The sequence below is a fragment of the Globicephala melas genome, chromosome 1 (assembly GCF_963455315.2).
Source record: "Globicephala melas chromosome 1, mGloMel1.2, whole genome shotgun sequence".
In the NCBI taxonomy this organism is placed as follows: Eukaryota; Metazoa; Chordata; class Mammalia; order Artiodactyla; family Delphinidae; genus Globicephala; species Globicephala melas.
In genome coordinates, this window is record NC_083314.1 from 178,403,754 (window position 1) to 178,421,703 (window position 17,950).

Consider the following 17,950-nt stretch of genomic DNA (forward strand, 5'->3'; position numbering starts at 1 on the left):
TATAAAGCCTGAGCAAGAGTGGCATCTGCCCTCCCTTTATACAAACCACGTGAATCCTGTGAACTAGCTCAGGTCTGTCCCCCACCGACCCCTACCTCAAACTTTATGAAATGACATCAGCTACAAGTGGTTCAGTGGGGTAGCAGAAATGCTGTGCTAGCAATTTAATCACACAACCATACTCTTGGAAATGCCTAAAATGACATTTTCTCCTTGGTTCTTTTGTGGAATCTCCTGCTTCTCTCAGAACCACACTCAGTCGTTGGGCTTTGGTCCTACAAGACTACAGACACGGTAACGAGAGACGGAGCCCGCAGAGTTTCCAGACTGAAGTGCGCAGCTGAAACTGCAGTAGAAGGCAGTGGGCAGGACAGGAGGAACAGGAGGAAACTGCACATTTAATTCTATTTTTAGATTTTGCCTAATTCAAGCCAGAAGCCTGAAATAGGGAAGTGGATTTGAGGCTGACAGGAAGGAAAGTGGGGAGGAAGGCAGGGTGTGGGGGACAGAATGCCAAAGGGGAAAACACCAGAGAAGGCATTCATTTCGATGAATTCAAGCAGGCAGGTGGGACTTGAAATGGGTTACAAAACATAGAAACTAAAACAGAAATGACAAAAAGGCCAAACCCCTTCTGATACAACAGAAGCAGTGCTTATTAAGAACTACAGTGAACAGTTCTATAATTTAGCTTCTCCAGGAACCTTGTAGAACAGTAAAATGCTCACCACTCATCCCTGGAAATTCTAATGTGGCTTCCAGGTACATGTGCCCAGCACAGTCATTTTTTTTTTTAACTATTTTTTTTGCTGAAAATCACTGGAGGCCCTCAAGTTCAGCACTCGTGCCGCTAGGGAGTAACGTGCGCCGGTGCAGAGCTATACAGAAGGAAGAAGTGTTTGAGGAGCAGGTTTGCACACAAAGAATTAAAGCACCATGAACGCATGTGACCACAGAAGGCTGAAGCCAATCTCTGAAATGTGAGATAATGAGGCTCAAACACTAAAATCTTAACCTACTCGTTATCCACTGGACAGCCCTTCCACTTAAAAATGCGTGCATATAAAAGAACATTCTCCTACATATTTTATGATCTCTCAGTAACTAGACACAACGTTCTTTCACATTTATTCTCGTCCTCTGGCTGGCGATTTTGAGTGCATCAGTGAGCAGTCTCCCTACGTGAGTTATTCTCTCCTCCTTAGAATCAGAGTATCTTATCATTATTGGCTCTGCTTCCTGAAACCATCTGCCTGCTAAAAGTGTTGTGGCATATGTGTATCTTAAAATTGAAATCAACATGCTCTGATAACCTTTTAATAATACCATGTCACCACTCCATCATGCAATGAACCGGAGGGTTATGATCTGTCTAGGCTTCAACCGAATTAGTTACATGGAACACACCAGTTATCACCTCACATGTCAAATAAAGGGATGATTAATGGAAAGAAGTGTATTTCCAAGATGGTCATTATATTTTTTAAAAGGAAACACTGATTTCCTAAATACCTTTTAAAAATAAAACATTAAAGTCATTAACAAAGGAAAGTGAAAAGGCAAAACACTAGAGACAATTATTTTTTTCTTTTTTTTGAGGCAAAGAGTAAACCATGCTTTACCTGTGCCTTAGCTTTCCTCTTGCTTCAAATTCAAAGGGAATCTCTTCACCCGTGAGGACTTCCCGCCATTCGCTAACATTGTGAGCATCGTCAAGAAATGTTCCATTCCCTTCTGGAACCACCCCTGGACTCCCGCTGTGAGACAGTGCAGCCCTGGAACGAAATCAGACAATACCAGCTAGTCCCCCTTTCTCTCCACCTCCCTCTCACACAGCTCAGGGCTGGAAGCAGAAACCCTCCCAGAACACAACTCACAGACATAACGCTGCATAACCTGGCTGTAAAAGAGGACCTAAAAGGTCAGTAACTCAAGTTATCTTCATGATCGATCAAAACTTCATGACCGAAACTTTAGAAACAGCTAAAAGCTATCACTGCATAGTCACCTGCCACCAGCAGCAGAGTCTGGTACACCGAGGGTGATGTAAACTAGTCATGACTTTTAACAGTAGTATTTAAGTGACTATCTAGAATTTAACAGACCTGAATTGTTTTTGAAAAACAAAGATGTCTCCTCTAGAGCATTCTCATACTTGGTGGAGGTGGGAGAAATATGGTCTCAAATCAGCTGGTTCTGTTACTCATTTCATACACTTTATTACCTAAACTGGAAAGATCAGCCTGCATTTGGCAAGTTGAGCCAAGGTCTAAGCAGGCAGAAAGTTGTAAGAGAACGTTCTCACTTGGCTTAGGCAGACTCTCATTTGTTCTCCTAACTCCATCCAGTTCCATCTGGACTCCAGTGCGTTTTAGGTTTGGAAGATAATTCCGGGTGGGGGGGAGGGGATATGAGAGGTGTTTTCAAGCCCTTGTGGAAGAAAAATGGGCAAAACATTTGGCTTAATAACCATATACAGCTTGTTTTAAAAGGGGGAGTAGAATGGGGGCCGAGGAGAAAGGGTGGAATGACTTTTGTTTCACATCCTTAATTTGCTCAACTTTTACTTTAAAAACAAATGGATACCAGGATCAAGATCATAATTTGGATACTTCAGACTCAAGACCTGCTTCTCTGACTACAGACTCTACATAGAACCAGAACCTCCAACGTAGACCTCAGCAAGACAGCAAGCTATTGATTCAAATACAATCAATCCCAAGAGCCTCAGGGAGGCCCCACCTTACTCTGCTGGGCTGGTACACAGAGCCTTTGGTGGCAGAGATGGCTCTAGGTGACAGATTCAGTGTTCCTTACCTGGTGGGCGTGGTAGTCAGGGTGGCAAACCACAAAGTGCAGCCCGTGTGATTCCTCAGAGCAAAAGGGACGAATGGCTGCCGGCGTTTTGGGGCCTTCATCTCTGCTGTGAGCAAACAGAAGGCCGTCAGCATGTGCCCTGGCCCGTGTAGCAGACACCCTCCCCATACCTGGAGACAGTGCCCAAAATTGTCTCTGTGCAAAGGAGCTGAAGGTGGAGAGGAAAAAAAGGAACCGCCACAGGTGTGTTGACAGGCCAAGTGGGATGTCTCCATGTATTCTGCCGCCTGCTACGAGATGACTCGGTCCCCCCGACAACTGACTGTGATGTGTCACGACTCTCACCCCACAATGCTCCCACAACTCTTATGGGCCTTATCTCAGAAAAGGGCATGAGACCTAATACGGCTGGCATCAGGAAAGAAAGAGAAATGGATCCCCACTACTCCCAAGAAATACAGTCTAAATGGACAACCTAAATTGTGGCAAGATCGATCATGTGTACTTGTATCACTTTGTCCAAAACACTGGTACTTTAAGGAAGCCTCCTTTTATATAAGAGTTACACTTGAGTCATATTATGCATATTATAACAAAATGAAAGCATTCTTTCCTATTCTCTTATATGAATAGTTGTGGGTTTTCCTCCCTGGAAGATCAAAAATATACTACCCCAAAGCTATTTAAATAAAATTTTGAGCTCATTTTTTTTTACACAGGTAACACCACCATCTGCTATCAGGCGGGGACTACGGAGACTACAAGAGGAGCGCAAAATATGATTTCCTTCACAAAACAGCTTCTCACCAGGGAAACTGGAAAGAAACACTGATCAATACAAGACTGTAAGTAATCAAATTCTAGGGAGACTGTGACCTGACTCTAAACACTGCAAGCAGTCAGAGGGGAGGCTGAGGAAGGCGATCCGGTGCCCGGGCTGCCCGGGGGGCTGCCCGGGGACCCGCCCGCCGCAGAGGCCCCCGGCTCCTTCCAGGGTCTGCATTTCCTCTACTGGCCACACAAAGAAAGAGGGAGTGGCAGCAGGAACCACAAAGGAAGCAGCAACCCAGTGCCGGGAGCCTCCTTGCTGATGTGCTCAACAACACCACATGCCCCACCAACAGAAAAGGGCGAGGCCCAGTCTTACTGTGTGTCTGGCTTTAAAGCACAAAGACAGCCCGAGAAACACCGGGACCCAAATGGTCTGCAGCTGTGGAGAAAATGACATCTAGAGGTGACTGCAATCTCCAACTGAGAACACTATAGCAAAATTCAATTCGTCTTCCAGGACCGCATGTTTCCTGCCAGTGAAATGAAGAAGGCAAATTGCACCAGGGCCTGCCTCTCCCACTTCTCGAGAACAGCACAGGGCAATATCATAAGTCAGCGTCATGTCTTTTAAAAAGTAATGACATTCTTGTTTTCCCTTTGTAGCTTCTAAAGTTTTCAGAAGTTAGTGCTCTGAACACTGCACAACAAGCCACTTCAGGTTAAGGCGAGTTCTGTTTTGGTAAGAACAACAGCTCAGGGGTGTCTAAGTAAATGAGTGGTCTCCAGCGTGTTCCCACAATTCTGTGGTTAGCTTTTAGAGACACCCCAGATACATATAAAGATAATTTCTGCCTAGAATATGCCCATTTCTCACCCCAATGGCCTCACTTAGTTTCCAAGGTTTGCTTTAAAAAAAAAAAAATTAGTGTTCATCAAGTTGAACATTAAGGAGTAGCTGTGAGGCTGCGGACAAGAGCAAAGGGGGAGTAAAAAATTTAAGAGCTGTCAGCAGGGTAAACAGTGCTCACTGTGGCACCTTGAAAGGCACTTCCCTCTCCCTAGGCGAGAGCTGCTCTGCTTTATTACAGGAGATAAAGGGCCCAGGAGGAAAAGAAGCCAGATGTGCTTTCATATCCCACTGTGAGCCAGACTCAAAGTTTCCATTTGCAAATTAGATTTAAAAAGAACAGGTGGCACACGGCTTTGATCACATCGTAACACAGAATAAAGTGCTAGGAATCCATAGAAAGATATTCACGAGTGTATTGCTTTGGAATTAAGTAGCCCGGGTAGCACACAGCTAAGGTCCCCAAGCTTCTTGTGTGGATTACACATACCAGCAGAGACCTCAGCAACCTGCCTCTCTGAGGATAAAAATACACGGAGTGCTCACAAATCCAAACTCAACACCAGAGGACAGATCTGACATCTTCCACACTAGGGTCCAAATCAACTGTGTACTTGCCTTGGACACAGCACCAGAGAACAAAATCCCCAAGTCTGGACTTCCCTGGTGGCGCAGTGGTTAAGAATCCACCTGCCAACGCAGGGGACGTGGGTTCGAGCCCTGGTCCGGGAAGATCCCACATGCCACGGAGCAACTAAGCCCGTGTGCCACGACTGCTGAGTCTGCGAACCACAACTACTGAGCCCGCATGCCACAACTACTGAAGCCCCTGCGCCTAGAGCCCATGCTCTGCAACAAGAGAAGCCACCGTAGTGAGAAGCCCGCGCACTGCAACGAAGAGTAGCCCCTGCTCGCCGCAACTAGAGAAAAGCCCACACACAACAACAAAGACCCAATACAGTCAAAAATAAATTAATTAATAATTTTAGAAAAAACTTTAGAAAAAAAAAAACTCCCCAAGTCCACCAAAGAGAACAGTATTCCCTGGTGGCCTCAGAAAACCTCCTCTAGCGACCAGACCTAATTGGTTCATAGGCTGAAAGAACCCCAAGCTCCTCATGTCCAAGTTCAGCTTAAATGGCTCCACCTGAGGAAATGTCTGCCCCTGCGGATTTGCTCCCCAGGGCAATGTGGCCATTATAAACAGTGCGGGTTCTTACGCTATGTAAGCAGCTCAGCCTATCAGAAAGGACCTGGCTTGTAAATCATGAGAAATAGATTAAAGTCCCAGGTCTGCTACTAGCCAGTCATGTGAATGGAGGCAAGTTACTTAGTTTCTCTGAGCTCCTGTCCCCATGCTAAAAAGGAATGATGCTTCGCTTAGCCTGAAAGATGAAATAACAGATACAGAAAAGCTGAGAAGTATAAATCCATGGATCCTGGGCCTCGTGAGCCCTCCCCACGAACACCCATCCTGGTAAAACTTTCAGGAAAAAACCATAATACTACCCCCACACATTAATATCCTTGTTCTGAACTCCTAGTAGAGGAAGCTCAAAAGGCCCTTTTTACAAAATAGACTATGACCCAGGATCTGGTGGTGTTAGCCAAGCATAAGCATAAATCATTCAAATTAAACTGCACTCCTTCAAACAAATGAAGAACTGAACATCTTGGGATTCTAATTCCTTGATGTTTATGATGTTTTCCTCTCGTATTTACTTACCAGTCAAGGAACCTTAAAGGATCAGAGATACAAAGAAAGAACATTCTCTTTTCTACCTCCTAAGAAGCTCAATTCATTTCTAAAGAAAAGATTTGTGTCTAAGCAATTATTTACCAGAAATTTTTTTTCTTAGCTCTATTCCTGATCTTTATAGCTCCTATTCCACGAGCCCCTTGCATTACCATAAGAATAACATTCACTGAGTATTCTATAAATAAAGACTGGTAGCACTGCTTGATGGAGGATGGTTTTCTTCCATTCATTTGCTTTTCAGTGTGAGACATCACCTCTAACTGACACTGGATGCTTCTGCATCATTCACTGTGAAGTTGATTCCATTTCCACTAAGGGTTAAAGCAGATGGAAGAGACAGAATAAGAATCAGCACATCACTTCCTTCTGATATAAGATGCCACTTTGTCCATTAGTTGGAAATGATCTCTCCTGTTACTAAAGCAAAGTATTCACAACTGGGTATACCCCCATTCAGGTCCCATATTCACGGAAAATCGATGTACAAGGCAGTTCTTAAAACAGGAAAATAAAGCAAGCCCTCGCTTGGCTGTACTGTACCTCTAGCATAGATCTGGTGCTCTAGGTTAGTCAGACTGGCTGTACTCCTAGTTCTAAGGTAGACAAGGGGGAGACCTGGTAGACAGGAGAGACAACGTTAGAGCATAAGAATCAATATAGTGAAAAAGAAGACATCTCCAGAACATAAGCACAAATAGAGAACATTACAAAAATAGCAAGCATCATGCACTTACAGGCTCATTCCTTTAGTGACTACTGAGAGCTACGGAGGTACTTGACAAGGTGAGCAAGACAGTTTTTATGCTGGCTTTTAATGTGGAGGCTGTGCTAACAGAGCATGCTCCTTATTTTCCTCAATCGGGGAAAGAAAATGTACTCACAGTCACTTGAACAGAATGACAAGCCTTTTGAGGATTTTTAATTTAAAGCATGTATGTTCTCACATGGCATAGAAAAGTTACCAAGAGCAATCAGTACAGATTTTAGTGGGAGTCGCTCCATTCCAATTGGAAAAGGCAGTAGCAGTAGAATGCTAATCCCCCACGGGTCTCAAAAATTCAAGGGAAAGAATCAGTCTGTGTTCCAAGTTTCAACAATCTCTTCTGAGAAGTTATCTCATGGTATTATTTATATTATACATTAAACATGGAACCTTTTAGAATTTTTTTTTTTTGTTATTTCCACAAAATGTCCTTGAATACAAAACTAATGAACTAATAATTAAGGTGCCATACCACCCAGGTGTACTTGCAGAATCTCAGCCCTTCCTGAACAAAGCCAATAATTATGTCAAAAATGAGGCCATTATTTTCTTTCCCCTGCTAAAGGAACAGTAAGAAATCAGCAGCTCCCTTAGGCTGAATTTCATATTAAGAACCTCTAAGTCAAGGGCTCATTTTGAAGCTGACCTGAATAAAATACACAAATTTGGGGGGAATGTGACTAAATATTCTTAAATAAGAGCTGAAGGTTTGTGATCAGTTCAACAAGATTCAAACCTCCTGACTTTCAAAACGAATGCCCAGCAATTATTTTAGTAGGCCTAGTAAGAGAATACAATCCCATCTGCTATTCTACCATCCAAGAATTCTTAATAAGTAAAGAGGTTTGGAAATTTAGGTATGTTCGTGTATGCCTAATAAAAAAGATACATTACACCTTTATAAGCCTAAGTAACCATAAAGATGTGTAAGTAAATAAAAATCCAGATTTAATTTAGCAGGCATTTAACATAAATAAGGTAGCTTATTAACTATAAAAAAAAAGGAGGAGATGTTAAAATAAAGAGGGAGGGGAGCGGTGGGAGAGGGACAAAAGAAAACTCCTTCATCAGAATCCTGAAGATTCGGCCTTCCTAGTGTTTGCACTGAGTCTGGATTTAAGATCCCTCTGCATGAATAATGTTTTTAGAAACACATTCTCTAGGACACATTACATATTACAAAGATTATTCAGAGTCTTCTGGGTAGACTACGTTACGTTCTCTTGATACACAAATTGGGAAGGTTAGAGGAGGAGCCAGAATTGAAGCTGATGATATCTGAAAAGCCCTGGCTCCTAAGCAATGGCCTTGAGACTCAGAAGCAACAGCCTGGGAATACAGAGAGCAAGCAGAGCTGACGTGTCCTTGTCCCTCCTCCGAGAAGTACAAGGCAGATAGAAAGTCCATTTATACACCCTGAGGAGAGACGAACCAAATACTTCGTACACTAAGAAAATCCATCTTCCCATGACACGTTTGCAGACCAGATGGAACAGTTAAGTATTCATGAACTATGTGAAGTCCAGCCAAAATTCCCCAAAGAAACCACACTGAAAGAACTGGGGCTGAGTTGAATTTGGATGACAATGGCTTGTGGAACAACTAAGGACCACACAGTTGGCCATCACAATCTCCCCAGCTCTGAGGAAATCAGAGCTCCATGGCGAAGCATTAAATAAGGAAAGAAAACATCGTTAACAGAGAACACACTGACTCCTCTTTCTTCAAGAGGCTGGGTATTCAATTCTCTTCTACTTTATAATACAGGGCCCCCCTTTAAACACTTGCTTCCACGTGGGAGCCGGCCCTCCCTCTCTTCAAGAATATATCCAACCTCTCTGTCTCTAGATTTACAAAACTGAAAAGATGTTCTTAAAGTCCAATCAATTAAAATGTTCTGAAGAGTAAAACACAAACTGACCAATGGCCACTCCTGATGCATCTCCAGGTGCCCCAGTTCACGTGCCACATGACCAGAACTTAGGAATTGCATACTGCAGGTCCTTCCTCTCCCACAATGGTGAAACTAGAGCTCACATTAAGAGTTCAGTGTTTTGTGCCAGAAAAAATGTCCCTTCCAAAGACTAAAACAGAACTACAGAAGACAGAATTTCCTGTAGGTTTTTCCATAGAAAATGATGGTTCTATTTGAATTTCTCAATTAAACATGGCTCTGTAGATCAAAGGTGATTTAGTCAAACATTTGTAGAGAAAAATCTTACTTTGTCCAAAGCATGGAGGATCCACTGAAGAGCCCATCCAGTCTTCCGATGTGGTTGAATCTATTTCCTTGTCCTGTTTACAGTAATCTGCCATCCACGATTCCTTGGTACTTATATATTGGTCTAGAAAAAAGTCCCCAAAGATAATTAAGAACAGAAGTAGAAAGGATTGGGTGTTCAAGTCAGATGACTTCAATTCAGCAAAACAAGCTTTTATCGAATGTCTGACTAAACGCTAGGCACCACACTAGATTCTGAGAAAGCTGGTCCCCTGAAGAACCTCATACTCCACTGGAAGAAATTAACATTAACAAAACAGTCACCATCACAAAACTATATCACAATGTGAAAGGAGCTAAAACAAAGATACAAATAAAATGCTATGGGAGCACAGAACAGGGGAAGATTTATTCTGCTCTGGCAGAAGTGGAAGAATACACACCAAAGCACATGGCAATCTTCAGAGAGGTAAGGACCTTTGTTCGGGGTCTTGAAGAATAGGTAGGGTTACCAATAGGATTAGGGATACAGGGACATTCCAGACAGAGAGAACAGCATATGCAGACTTCAAGACATGAAAGTACATGGCACATTTAGGGAACACTGAATACTCTGGTGTGACTTGGTACAACATACTGGGGTATAGAGACATAGCAAAGAAGTCTAGAAAAGAGAACTTGCTTTGTGAAGAGCATGACATGCCATGCTAAGGGGCAGGGTTTGGAGACAGAAAGACCAGTAGGAGGCTATTTAAAAAACCACCAAACTCAGGAGGCTGAAATCCAGCTGAGAACTGTCCAGGAGTGGTTTTACTTTTTTGAGAGGAGAATCATAACGGGAAGAGCAAAATAATTACACGCCACACTTGGATAAAGACCTTTTATACTAATTAAAGCACTACACTTTTTATTTATTTTTTAAATTAATTTTTATTGGAGTATAGTTGCTTTACAATGTTGTGTTAGTTTCTTCTGTACAGGAAAGTGAATCAGCTATACATATACACACATCTCCTCTTTTTTGGGATTTCCTTCCCACTCAGCCATAAAAAGGAATGAAATTGGGTCATTCATAGAGTACTACACTTTTTAAAACAAGAATGATTAGTTTCTGTTTTTCAGCTCCAATATTCAGCTACAGAAATGATATTTATTTAAACACTAAGAGGTCACCGCAATGTTTCTGGGTTTCAGCACAGTTTTAGGAATAAGGAATTAAAGGTTAAAAAAAGAACAGTTTTACCACTGACAAGAATGCTTTTTGGAAGATATTTTTAATTAGATACTCATCAGAAATATCAATAGAACTCTTGTGAGGTTAGCTCTCGTTTACTATAGCTTTTCAAAGAAGAGTCCCAAACTTTATCTAAACTTCCAGATGAACAGATTATATAAGAAATAACATGGGAACCAAAATAATATGGAAGAATCATGAGATCAATTTACTATTACGTTGGTGGAATTAATGAAATAACAGTGGTTTTAAAATCTGGGGATCAATAAACTTACAGTCCCATTTCACTAAACATTCTCTCCATCCTAGTCGGACATGGAATAAGCCAATGAATATTCTATGAGCCTCAACCCAACACATACACTGAAGAAAGCTCATAGATTTTCAATGTAGTATGCCCTCCCTATCTGTGGGGTTTTCAGCGGATACAGAGGGCCAACTGCATTCATTGTACTAGGCCATTTTATTACAAGGGACTTGAGCATCCACAGATTTGGGTGGGGGGTGGGTGAGGGGTATGGGGTGTGGTACTGGAACCAATCCCTTTGGATACTGAGGCACAACTGTAGTATGTGTTATCTATCACTCAGAGGTAACTACCGTGTTACAAAAAATCAGATCCTGTAGATCAGTAACTCAAAGAGTCGAGTGCAGTTTTCATAGTGTAAGTAGGCACTACCTGACTGTATGATGATGTTACTCTTCTTTTGATATAAAGGCAAGTATAGAGACAAGATTCTGACACACTACATCAAATCCAGGAATGTACATTTCAGTGTTGTCAAAGAAACTTTCAGAACACACACCATTAGCTTGGCAACCCTTTAACTCAGTGATTTTCAGAGTTAGGTCAACATGCTACTTGATGGGAAACAGCACAAGCAACCTACCCTGCTACAGACAATCAAAATTGTACCTTTTAAGAATTATTCTGTGAATAGTCTGAGAGAAACGAATCTAAACTCACTTCTAGGACATTTAATAAGTCCCAGTGACCAAGCATCATGGGGAGAAAGTTTGTCATGGACATGAATGTTTCCCATGTAGTCTAAGCTCTTGCTTGATCTCTGAGAGGATTAATATGGGATGCCACCTCCAGAGCTATGGGTTGAGAAGCATTATGAGGCCAGGTTAGGGTTTACCAGGAAAGCAGCCGTGATAAGTAAACTGTCTGGTATGGGCCCAAGTATTTGCTAAACCAGGAATAACAGTCTTCCAGACAAGGGACTTACGCACAGAAAGGTAACAATGTTCTAAAGACAGCTTTCCACTCACCAATTAGTACAGAGGTGATATTGATATCCAAACGGTGTTTGGCCTTGACTTCCAGCTTCAGCCGAGGAGGATGGAGACGACTAGCTGCCTGTTGTTGCCAGGATACAGAGCACGGCCAGGGCTCAATAAATGGCTCCCAGCCTAAAAGAACACAGGAAATAAGACATCTGCTCAGCAGATATCAAGAGTTTACAGGGGAACACCATTCACAAATGCTCAGCAAGGACATACTATAGCTAACAGCTTTCTATTTCCAACTTGATTTCACAATGGAGACACCATCTTTAGCTGCAGGTCACCTTACAAATGTCTGTGCTGTCTCAAGGACATGAGTACAAGAGCATACATGCACCCCAACCATGGTCTCCCAGAGGTGGGAGGAAGGAAGGCAGGGGGTATGTGCCCTCTTCTATTTAAGAGCAGGCAGGACCTGTTTTTGACATATTCAAGTAGAAAAAAAGTGTCTCAGACTCAGGTTGGAAAAATAGTGTCAGCGGCTGAAGTAACTACTAAATTTGATTACCCTGCTTACATCAAGAACCCATTGGCTGAATAAATAGGTATACTTGAAATTCATTAACTTAAATTTTTCCAAATTTTTATTTTAAAATGTGTCATATGTACAAAAGTTATATATAAACAACATATATGTATGGTTTAAAGAATAAGATTACTGCAAACACTCACGTACTCACTATTCAGCTTAACAGAAAATTATATGTGCCTCTGAAGCCCCTGAGTACCACTCCCCACCAAACCTCTTCTACCCGACTCCAAGTAACCATTAGCTTGAATTTTTAATCATTTCCTTGCTCTTTATACTTTTACCACCTATGTATACATTTCTTAAGAATACATAGTTTGTCCTGTTAGGGATCTTCACATAAACAGAATCCAACAGTGTGTATTCTTTTTTCTTTTTTTTTTTCCATTTATTTATTTATTTGGCTGCATCAGGTCCTAGTTGCAGCATGCGGGATCTTTGTTGCGTTGCCCCACAGCATGTGGGATCTTAGTTCCCCGACTAGGGATCGAACCCGCATCCCCTGCATTGGAAGGGGGATTCTTAACCACTGGACCACCAGGGAAGTCCCCGTGTGTATTCTTCTGCAAGTTTCTATTTTTGCTCAATAGCATTCTTTGAGATTCACTCACACTGATGCCATGTAGCTGTGGTACATTATCTTCACCTCTGAACTGTAATCCACTTATGAACATACCACAGTTTATTTATCTATTCTACTGCTAGGAGACATTTCACTTGATTCCAGTTCTGCTGCTATTAGGAAGACCACTCTGGAAGCAGTCTTGTACTTGTTTCCTAGTACTCATAGGAGATTCTCTAGGGTACAGGTCTAGAAGAAGTATATTGAAGGATTGCTGAGTATGCTTCTAAGTCATGTCAAACTGTTTTCCAAAGTGGTTGTCCCAATTTACAATTCTGACAGCAGGAAGTAAGAGTTCTAGGGCTCATATCTTCACTATACTTAGTAGTGTCACACTTCCTTTTTGCCAGTCCACTGGGTGAGAAAAATGGTATCTCACTGTAGTTTTAAAGACAACTTTTCAAGGCCAGTTAATTTTTAACAGTTTTCTAAATACACTCCATCGGCCATAGATAAGGTGATTTACCAATACAAATCCAATCTAACATGTAGCATAATGTCGGTACATTCATCTCCTCACACCATTTAGCACTAGTGACCTGAATGTGTTCATGCAACTTTAAAAGTAAGCAATATTTGCTCTGGGAAAATAAATGATTCTCAAAAAAATAGCTACCATATGCCCTGCAAAACTTTCTCTTAACTAGCAAGGCTTGGGCCATTATTCTGAAGTTAAACATTTTGAACAATTAGGAAGTAAGAGTGTTGCCTTTAAGTGAATCCAGATCAGAGAGGGGAGAATGTTAACTAACATATAAAATCGAATGTGACACGTACTCTAGAACAATCAGCAGCAGCACAACACACTGGAAGCTTAACTTTCCAATGACATCAAGGGAGCAACCCCTCTTCGACACAACTTGGTTTACTCCACCCACACCTACGAAGAACTCTCTTAAGCAAAGAACGTCGCAGCTCAAACTATTCAGCCCTGATACAGGATGGTTCCTGAATGTCCATCTGTATAGGCCCTTATCTTGGTCTTTCCAATGGAAGGAAAGAAACCTGAAAATGCCTTGTAGTATATCCAAGTTTATGTCTCTGGAAGAACAGCTTGCCCTGATCAACTGTGTCCTACTCTTGGGAGTAGGTACGGCAGGTTATACATTGTCACTGACTCAGTACTCTTCTAATGAGACAAACAAGTCCAATAGGGAGTGAGGAGGCCTGAAGTTTAAAATGCTTATGGGCTTAAATATCACTTGAAATTTAGCTACTATCAGGGCCAGACGAATGATCCTTCACAATTGAGCAATTTCATGTTCTGAAATAAGCCAAACTCCAGGATGAAAAGGAATTAACTACCAAAACTTCTTTTTAAAGAATTCAGTTGTGACTTATCAAATATATTCTTAGAAATATGAAAAATCTGTATCTTTCGTGCTTGTGCAGTCACTTATTTTTCACCTTTCCCTGTCCTATCCCACCCCTTTGCCTCATGTAGAATTTATGTAGAAATAGGCCCAGGCAAATGTCGAAGTGTATTTTTTAAATCCCATGATAATTATACTGACCTGACAGAGCACGGTTATAATAATCTCCAGAAAGGGTGAAGTGGGCATAGCCTTCAGGGCTAGTTCTTACATGCTGCAGAAAATTCAGACCTGCAATGAAAGCAAATCTTATTGCAGTGGCAGGGCGGGAACAACCAAAACTTTCTTTTGCTGACAAATCATATAAAAGAGATGTTAGAAAAACAAACACACAGATACAGAGAACAGTAGTGGTTACCAGAGGAGAAGGGACAGGGGCGAGAGCAGGGGTGATCAACTGTATGGTGATGGACAGGAACTAAATTTTTGGTAGTGAGCACACGGTAATGTATACAGAAATGGAAATATAATACTGTACACGAGAAACTTATATAATGTTATAAACTGATGTTACCTTAATAAAAATAAAACAAAGAGATGTTAGTTACAGCTACCACTGATGATCTTATAGGAGAACACACAGATGTATCAAAATTTGATATTTTGTTCATCATGGTTTTTTTAATAAATTCTGATTTTTAAAAATACTCCATTAAAATATCATTTATCTTAATTACTGAGTTTTGTGGTACCCCTTTAAATGTTGTGAATGAGGTAAATGCCTCATTTGCCCCCCCACCAATACCAGCCCCAGCATCCAGGTGTATCTCAAGCCTGTGGGAACATTAAAAAACATTTCTACCTGAATATCTGAAAAGAAGGTAGAATAATTGAGAACAGTCATGCCTTCATAAATATTAGCTCAAAATTTCAAGATTATCGTAGAAAAATAAGAAATAATTATTTTCTGCAGAAAAGATACTCATGGAAACAGTCAAAATTCCAGTTGTTAGTTTCAATCAAGTGGGCCTTGTGGTGGCTAGAAGCACAAGGAAAAAGAAAATCTCTACAATGTGTAAAAGGTCAAATTAAATCCCCAGAACCAACTTTTCCTTGAAGGGAAAAGAGGCTAGCAAGATCAAAACAAAAGAAAATTAAAAGTAAACACATCGGTAAGATTCTCCTTTACTCTCCTCAGAAGCCTCATCTGACACAGCTTGCAAAGATGCGATTGAGGATAAAGCCCTCCTGCCCTGGTCTCCACTCTGCTGAAGGACGGCTCTCAGGTGAATAGGGTTTCACCTCCTACCCGGCCTACGGAGGAGACTCTGGTGAGCCTCTGTGGTTTTTAATTTTCAAAAGACATACAGCTTGGAAACACTACTTTCTAAGCTTATCTTTTAAATTCCTTTAATAACAGTACTCCCTACAACCTTTAGATACACGAAAAGATAAACAAAATGGAGAGATCAGGAATTATTTAACTAGAGCTGTTAATAGAACAGAAATTTCATCAATGACAATTTCTATTATTCCCAAGCCATGGTCTGAAGGCCACATATGGCAAATAAATACACGTTTCTTTAAAATACAAATAATGGAAAACATATGTAAAACCATCATCTAAATTTCTCCCATTCTATTAAGTACGGGAGAGCACGAACAACGTGAAGAAAAGACGGTGGTTCACTGCACATCTTCTCGATGAACCCGAGGGTCGGGCGAGCACTCACGGGAGAAGGTGAGCTCAGCAAGAGGGACGTCGCAGTCCATGCAGTCGTCGATAAAGCAGATGCACACGCTCTCAGCTTTCATCTCCACGCCCGAGATCAACCGTGCCGGTGCAGCCACCTGGCCCTCTCGGCTGTTAGAGGCCAGGGAAAGAGACGTCAGGGGTTCAGCATTCTTGAACAGCCAACTTGCTGCCTTTTTCAGTTGACCTGCAAAGAAATTAAAAGGTGATCAGTTCAATCCGTTCCCACAGCTACTCAAGCAAATCAGAGAGGAAACAGAGAAATACATTTGATAGGGACCTACTGGACAGCCCAAGAGAACCTTAATGCCAGACAGACATAACAAAGAAAAAACAGCACAATAACAGGAATCCTGCTCTTTAGCAAACAGAACAAGGCCCTCTTTGCTGCACACCTCCACTCAAGTTTACAGCACCTTTCATGACCTGGCTCAAAATGTCTCCAGGAAGCCATCCTTCCTCTACTGTGACATCTGTTGAAGGAGACGAGAAAAGAGGAAAGGAGAGGATCCAACATTCCAGGTGCCACTCGGTACTATAATACTTAATCTTCCCTATGTAGTCTTGCATATCCTGATGTGCTGCTTTGTTAAGTGTTCTCAAATGTCTTACGTTGTACATACTTTGTCTTCTCAACCATGTGTGTAATATAAAACTATTAAATAACACCCCCTGAACACAACCAGATTGCTAAAGCTAAAAAAGAACAGAACAGAAAAAAGAAAAGCAATGCAACCCCACACTTATAAATTACCAGAGGCCAGTGCATGTAACGGTGGTAAGTGGTAAAGGGCATGGGCTTTGGAGCAAGATGGCCTGGCTTCTGATCTTGGCACTTACCAGCTGTTGGATCTTGGACAAGTTACTTGATCTCTCTATGCCCGACAGCACCCGCTTACAGGACGGACATGAGGAGGAAACAAATGAGTACGTGGGAGGTTCTCAGATCAGAGCCTGGCATATAACAAAGGCTCTATAAACATTAGTTGGTATTATCATCTTCATTATTGATGGAAATAAACCTTAGTTACTAAAGAAATAAAAATTGAAATCCAAAAGGCTCTTAGAAATTTTTCTAACGTGTTTGAATTGTTAAAGAAAGAGTAAAAGTAAGAAATGTAAACATTAAGGGGTATGAAGTTAATTAAACCAAGAAGCAATGATGACTAGGTAAAAACAAAACTAAGAAACACAAGATAACTAGGTCTACCTTCATTTTCTCCAGAGGAAAGAGACAGGTAATGCAAACAATTGTGATGAAACCATGTTAAGTGGTCAAAGTTTAACCTGGTACAATCCTTTTCAAAAAAGATTTGTCAATTCAAGCAAAGAGGCTGAAAAATATATCTATATTCTCTGATCCAGTTTTTACAATATGAAGTCTCACTACCAAAGAAACAGTTAAAAAGATGTAGACAAAAGTTCATACACAAAAATATTTATTACAGAATTGTGTATGATAATGAAAGAATGAAAAACAACTTAAGAATGGTTAAATCATACTGTATCCTCTGATCAAATGTAAAAAAATCAATGTTTACAAATAATGTTAATGACATGGGAAGATGCTGCTATTAAGTATATATTTTAATAAAATTGTAATTATAATTCTATAAAATTGTTATTTGCAATACGATCTACCAACATGTATAATATTATGTGTGTGTGTATACACACACACACACACAACACGTATGTTGGATACACGGGCATACCTCGTTTTATTGCACTTTGCTAATACTGTGCTTTTTACAGATTGAAGATTTGTGGCAACCCTGTGTCGAGCAGGTATACCGGCACCATTTTCCAACAGCATTACTTAATTAAGACATGTACATTTTTAAGACATAACGCTACTGCACGCTCAACAGACTACAGTATAGTGTAAACGTAACTTTTATATGCACCGGGAAGCCAAAAAATTTGTATGACTCGCTCTATTGCAATATTTTCTTTATTGCGGTGGTCTGAAACTGAACCCCCAATATCTCCAAGGTCTGCCTGTATACAGTACATAGAGAAATAAAAAGA

The 17,950-nt window shown here is 41.1% G+C and overlaps 1 protein-coding gene across 1 annotated transcript in view; it reads right to left on the reverse strand.

Moving 5' to 3' along the window:
• The window catches only part of VPS13D (vacuolar protein sorting 13 homolog D), a 244,666-nt gene that overhangs the window by 147,051 nt on the left and 79,665 nt on the right, over nucleotides 1-17,950 (reverse strand). The window contains exons 36-42 of the mRNA XM_030878044.2: nucleotides 15,900-16,106; nucleotides 14,368-14,457; nucleotides 11,688-11,828; nucleotides 9,180-9,302; nucleotides 6,735-6,809; nucleotides 2,818-2,923; nucleotides 1,623-1,775 (exon numbers count right to left, since the gene is read on the reverse strand). Coding sequence (XP_030733904.1) covers nucleotides 1,623-1,775; nucleotides 2,818-2,923; nucleotides 6,735-6,809; nucleotides 9,180-9,302; nucleotides 11,688-11,828; nucleotides 14,368-14,457; nucleotides 15,900-16,106 — 895 coding nt within the window. The remainder of the gene's footprint in view (nucleotides 1-1,622; nucleotides 1,776-2,817; nucleotides 2,924-6,734; nucleotides 6,810-9,179; nucleotides 9,303-11,687; nucleotides 11,829-14,367; nucleotides 14,458-15,899; nucleotides 16,107-17,950) is intronic.